General features: G+C 33.6%; 1 protein-coding gene across 1 annotated transcript; it reads left to right on the top strand.

The window, feature by feature from the left end:
- Window positions 1–3,674: 3,674 nt before the first annotated feature.
- Window positions 3,675–6,866, top strand: LOC143596171 (uncharacterized). The gene is made up of 4 exons (XM_077075017.1): window positions 3,675–3,697; window positions 4,646–5,188; window positions 6,149–6,498; window positions 6,581–6,866. The coding sequence occupies exons 2-4, from the start codon at window positions 4,714–4,716 to the stop codon at window positions 6,785–6,787; spliced, it is 1,032 nt and encodes a 343-aa protein (XP_076931132.1). The 5' UTR covers window positions 3,675–3,697; window positions 4,646–4,713; the 3' UTR covers window positions 6,788–6,866.
- The last annotated feature ends 92 nt before the right edge of the window (window positions 6,867–6,958 follow it).

Genomic DNA, 6,958 nt, shown 5'->3' with positions numbered 1-6,958 from the left:
ACACATTTACAACTCGAAACACATCAATTGTTTGAATCAGGTAGATAAATGAATTACACGGATCATATTCGGGTTAAATGCTTTAATTGAGTCCCAGTTAAGTTTGATGTCTTCAATAAAAATAGGATGAGGAGAAAGAAATTAAAGAAAACTTATTTGTTTATTTGTGTTATCTTTTCATGCATTAACATCAAAATCGACCTAAACAACTTAAAACTGTCTATACAATCGTTCTAATTAAGTACTTTTGAACCGCCTTCATATTAGTTGGCTGATAATGACACCAACCGATTGAACCGATGAAGGGACTCGATGGTTGGACAAGACTTTCAAAGTTTATTGCTTTTCTTTTAAATTCTCATTTTTTTACTACATTGGATTCATATTTTCTTTATTTTATATTTCATATTTTGTTAGCATTGTAAAGTGACGGATTAAGTGATTCTATTCCTAGTTATAAATTAAATTATAAATTATCTGTTGTTGCAATTGATCTGACCAATTAATTAGTAAGGGTTTACTAACAAATCAGGTTATGAAAATATTACTTAGATGCTTTCATTATATAAAGTTATAAACCATTTTTCTTCATTCTCCGAATATATAGGAGCTCATCTTCTCTTCTTTATCCTTTCATGAAAATAAAAAATAGATGAACATTTTGGTATCATCACAAACTCTTTTTCACTTCTTTTCAGGATAAATTGAAGCAACGGATTAAAGTGCCTTTAGAGGACGCTGACCATCTTCTTTTTTACCAATTTGTTTTTCTTTGTCGGAGTGACAATTCATGAGCATGCTATGTAAACAATAACAACTAATCAAGAAACTTTAATAAATAAAAGGGTTATTATCTGGCAACTTTAAGTAAAAATGGCATAACTAATGAGACGCTAAAGAGTAGAGACGAAAGAGACCACACAACAATTAAAATGAAAAATTACACCAATCATTCAATGACAACGACTTGAACGAAGACCTATTAATTTTAATCCAAAGGAAACCCGCAGACTTTGTTTTATCCATGATCAGGAAACCGTATACGTTTTTCCAAAGCCAATACCTCGTTTCTTGCCTCCCAAAGACTTTATTTACTCCATGCCCTTGATAAATAAATAAAATTATTTTAACTTTTATATAAAACAAACTAAGTTTATATATATGAAGTTACACACGAAATGACTCCACTATAGATCCAAAACTTAGGGTCACGAGGCCGGTTAGTGCAAAGTAGATGTTCAGATCAATACTGACATCAGCTGGAATCGGGTTAAAAATTGATTTAAGTTTAGATTAAATAGGTTCATATCATAAATCGATCGACATGCTAATAGTATGATTAAAAATGTGTCTAAACAGACTCAACTCACTTACAACACACATAAACGCTTAACTATTAGTGTTAAATAAGTTTACCCTCCCACTTTAAGACTCATTTGGCAAAACAAGAAGATTTAAAATTTTACTATTAAGTATATTGATTGTAGTTTTTTATTGCGTTAATGATTTATTATCATTTATTAAATATGGTACGTGAGTCATGTCGTTATCACTATGTTACACATCTCGTGTAAGTCCCATTAATATCTTATATTTAATATATTAAACGGGTCCAAGATTAAATTCTTTTTAAGTTAAAGAAAAAACTCTCTTTTAACAATTTGCTCATTTTCATTATAAACTATCAACCTTTGTTCATGGTTACTCGCACCCACATAGTCTCAATTGGACGGTTGACATCTCGTCTCAAAAAATCTTATATTGAAGGTAATCCTATACGCTGTTTAAAAAAAAGAAAGAATTTTAACTTTTCTACTTATGATCACCACTTTAGTTTGATGTTTCATTTTTACAATATTCGAGTTTCTATTTAAGGGAAGAAAGAGAATTAAAAAGAGAAAATAATCATATATATTCTAAAATAATAAATAAGACTTTAATCTATACACCTAAAAGTAGACACGCGATCCACACATGCATAACTTAATGAAAATTAACATCATCCACCGTTTGACAGGAACTAAATGGCTATGCAACATGCCAACACATAAGTGTACAAAAGATTTTTATACTTTACATTAAAAAAGGAGTAAAAAATAATATCTTAAATGTTTCATGCCATAACTTGATCATGGTTTGAATCCCGTAATAGAGAATACATGCATGCATCCAATCGGAGATGTTGATGGACACTGGTGCAGTGATTGATGACCGAGTTAGAATAGATTCAACAACCATGACTCGTGACGAGGGGTGCTTGCATTAGGGAATGTATTTTGAAACATATCATTTAAACAAAAGCAAATCAATGAGTTTGAGATTTATATTAGGTTTAATGGTTTGTATTTTGAAAGCTTTTATTTTATTATTATTATTATTTTAATTTTCGACTTATGCAATTAAATTTTATACATGTACAGTATTTACTAACCACTTCTATCATTTAAAAAACTTTAATACAAAAACTGACTATTTTAGAAAACATAAGGCTTTAAACCACTAAATCAAGCTGTTTTTCGGGTTTAATAGACTCATCCGGTTTATTTTTATCACTTTTCTATTTACAGAAGGGTACACTAGACGTCTTTCTCTCTTTCCCTCTCCCTCTCATTGTTTTAATGATTGGACAAGACCGGTTGGTCAGACTGGTTAGAACAGGAAACCGGACATGGAAACGGTCCAGTCGTGTCAACCGAGATAGTTAGATCGGATTCCCAGTTTATTTTAAAAAAAGTTTCTTTTATCTTTTCCATTCAAAACCTACGAGCTATTTATTACTTAAGACGCCATCTTATATAAGATACCATACTAAAACTGTAAATTCACATTCTAAGATAAATTATTTTATTTTCATATTTTGTGTTTTGCATCGTATATTATTATTTATAACGTTATATGGTTATTAAACCATGCCAAACCAGTGAACCAGTAAAACGAACGGGTATAGTTAATTAGCTATGCAAACTTCACCACGAGAGTAAACAAAATTGATGCTTCCACCTCATCAATAAACTGGTGAAACAAGACCATACAAAAAGTGATAAAAACTATTATTATTTATAATTATAATTATAATTATAATATCGTCTGCCAAATATGTACCAGTTTCTTGAGGTTTTAACAAAACAGTGCAAACAAACACTTTGTCATCTTCCTTCCTCGTGTCACCATTTCTCTTCCACATTCCAAATTACAATGCTACATATCTTATAGATTATAGATTCTCTTCCGTCAACAATGCCTGAACCAGCATCTGACGATCACCATAACCGGCGGCGGTAGTAGTTCCGTTATTGATCAGTGCTCATCTACGTCACTGGTAACTACTTATTGAGGTAACTTTAAGTCTTAAGAGCTTAATGTTTGTTACCTCTTAAACATGAATCATTTGCATTCATCGTCAGGAGGAATCCGTGGTCCAGATCCAGATCTAAAACAGGAATTAACGGCAATGGCGGTCCCTACCTGAACGTATATATAAATAATAATAATAATAATAATAATAATAATAATAATGTGACCTTCCTAGTTTAATTCCTACCGCTACCGTCCTAATTAAACTCATATTCAACCCTAAAACCTAATATATATATATATATATATATAGGTTTCAAATTGAATGCAGTAGCTATAAAACTAAACATGGATGCAGCAGAGAATCAAATGCATTCACCCAGAAGCTCCTTCTCTTACAAAGGTACCACTTCACTTCCAATTCTTAACTTCACTGTTGCGGTGAGATATTGACTAGCGATTAACAGGGATTAATCGGATTGGAATTTTTATATGTAGTTTTCTATAACCATAATACCATATATGTAGTTTTTTAAAATCATAATATCTGTCAAAACGGTTAACCGAACCGGAAACTAAATCGCTAAACCGAACCGGTTTGAAACCGATTATGTAGAAATCAGTTTGGAACCGATTGAAACCATAGGTTCGGAACCGGTTTGTATTTTTCTCCAACAAAACTGGTTAACCAAACCGAAACTGGCAAAAACCCGAACCGAAACCGATCGTAACATGGTAAGAAACCGGTTTCAACCAAAACCGAAACCGATCATAAACCGGTTTTGACTTTTGTTGACCAAACCGAACCGGTTTAAACCCAAACCAGTTTTGAGTTTTAAACTGGCTTGTGCACCTCTAGATTGCGGAAGTACATTTATGTATCTTGCCAAGCTAAGTATGTGTATTTGATATATGTAAGTTACGGGCTACATATATGTACTTTCACACACGACATATGCATATATTTCTTTATTTCTTTTTGGTATTGGTAAAGGTTACTAAGGTATAAAAAGAATGAAAAAATCAAAATTATAAGGGTTTAAAACTGGTTTTCACGAGTTTTTAAGTAAATGTAAACACAACAAATCAATGACAAAAAAGTTCAAACATTAGCATATTAGTTCTTGGATCGGGCTGGGAACTCATGTTAAAACCAAGGTCTGATTTAGGCCGATTTTTATCGCCTACCGATTTGCTGGTCCGATTAGATAAAATCGTGTCGGCAGAGTACTGATTAGCATTAATCACTGATTAATTGGTGATGAATCCCAATGTTTACAACACTGCTTAACTTCAATCTAATCTGCCATTGTTACATACTGCATTACTTGATTACATGCTCTTTGATTAGAATACCAAAACCAGAAGTTAAGATCTGACAGAAGAAGACCTGCAAGTTTGGATCTGAACAATCAAGCCATGAATGCCACCAGCTCGTCCCCGAGATTAACATCAGCCATGAAAACATCTGCTTCAGCTAGAAGAATACCATATTATCAGAAAGGTTGGAGTTCAGAACGCGTGCCTTTGAATGCAAATACTAACAAGAGTACATTAATGGTGTATAATAATAACTGGAAGGCGTTGTCTTCCAAATGGGAAGATGCAGAGAGGTGGATAGTTAGTCCAGTTGCAGGAGACAATGGTTTGAACCACTCGTGTCAACAGCAGAACCGGCCCAAGTCAAAGAGTGGACCGCTTGGGCCCCACGAGTCTGAATCACCAGTTTTAACTGGAGTGAACATGGAGTATAACTCATTGATTCAGTATCAAAATGGGCGTGATAGTTATGGGAATGTTTGTTCAGTGATGGATCATTGTATTGCAAGGTCGGTTAGCATACATGGTAGCTCTGAATTGCCGAGTCAGCATTCATCGTCGCGGATTGCTCAAGGTAAATCGTCCCCCTCCCAGGTCTTATTTTATAAACATTATGATTCACGTAAAGATAGGCCTGTCAGTGAGCCATTTGGCTGAATAATTTCGTTCATGTTCGTTTATTTAAGAAACGAACAAACATGAACAATAACATTTTGCTCATTTAGTTAAACGGACATACATGGCCAATGCCCTGTTTGTTCATTTATGTTTGTGAATGTTTAGTTCATTTAATGGTTCACATAAAGATAGGTGTAAATGAACCAACCGTTCTGTGAACTGTTTGGCCGGAATTACATTTAGTTCTTTACTTCTTTTATTTAATAAACGAACGGACATGAACAACAACAAAATGTTTTGTTCATTTAGTTAAATAAGCGAACATGAACAAATGTCCCGTTTACTCATTTATGTTCGTGAACGTTCGGTTCGTATAATCACATAAAGATAGGCCTGTCATTGAATTTTTCTGTGGAAGGTTGTTTACTTAATAAAGGATTGATCACGAACAACATTTTTTGTGCATTTAGTTACACGAACGAACATGAAAAAATGAGTTTCTTGTTCATTTATGTTTGTGAATGTTCGCTTATGTTCGCTCGTTTAAGTTCAATTAGTTAACGTTTGTTCGTGTGTGTATACATTTTAAATCTTTTAGGTCCATTAAAATTTAGTATAATATTTTGAAAAAATAATATTACCCATTATAATTAAGTCTAGTTTATTGTTTTTCTAGGCTCAGCATATTGATGTTCATGTTTACTTTTAACTGGTGTTCACTCAATTGTGTTCGTTCATCTATGTCCGTGAATGTTCATGAACCGTCATGTATACTGTTAACGAACAAACATAAACGAACACAAATACATTTATTTTGTTAACAAACAAACACAAACAAGAAAACTCCGTCCGTATAACTGTTTGTCTTCGACGGTTAAAGTTAAATGAATGTATGTGCCCCATCCGTATTCGGCAGATGATAAAACCGGTGGTTCAACAGATGTATCAAGGCGAGATATGGCAACCCAAATGAGCCCCGAGAGTAGTCCTGGTTCATCTCCAAGAAAACCAACCTCTATCCCGATCCTAACCGTTGATCTGCAACATGTTCGTTCTTCCAAATCAGATATCAGAGATGTGCAGGTGGATGATCAGATCACTTTGACTCCATATCGCTGGTCAAAGTCAAACATTGAGGTTGACCGGAAAAACAAAGGTTTAGATATGAGAGAGAGCCACTCAAAGGTTCAAAGGGAGGAAGCTAAAATTATTGCATGGGAGAATTTGCAGAAGGCAAAAGCAGATGCAGCAATGAGGAAATTAGAGGTTTGTTACATCTTTTTTCATATATGATTTTATTATTGTTATTTAGAAATACATAATAGATAATTTCATTCTCATGGTTTAGATGAAATTGGAAAAAAAGAGATCGTCATCGATGGACAGAATTATTAATAAACTACAGTCAGCTCAGAAGAAGGCCCAAGAAATGAGAGAATCAGTATTATCTAACGAGCCTCACCGAGTTGATAAATCTTCACACAAGGCGGTTTCGTTCATCAAGACTCGTCATGTACGTTTCTTAACCGGTTGCTTTACGCGCCCTGCCTTTTAACAAACTATCTGTGTTTGTTTTAATGGCATCAAGTTCTAGATTTGAACATTAATAAAATATGTGTTTCGGTTTTTGAATACACATCCCATTAGATGCATTTCATATAGGTTTTAATCTTTTCTTAATTACTAGTCGTTCTCGTTATGGGCATTGGGCAGTACAAGATTAGAC

Source organism: Bidens hawaiensis, unplaced genomic scaffold (genome assembly GCF_021521415.1).
Source record: "Bidens hawaiensis isolate Kalapana, Puna unplaced genomic scaffold, B.hawaiensis_p1.1 tig00046137_1, whole genome shotgun sequence".
In the NCBI taxonomy this organism is placed as follows: Eukaryota; Viridiplantae; Streptophyta; class Magnoliopsida; order Asterales; family Asteraceae; genus Bidens; species Bidens hawaiensis.
The sequence above is the reverse complement of the archived record's forward strand: the minus strand, read 5'-3'. Positions and strand labels throughout refer to the sequence as shown.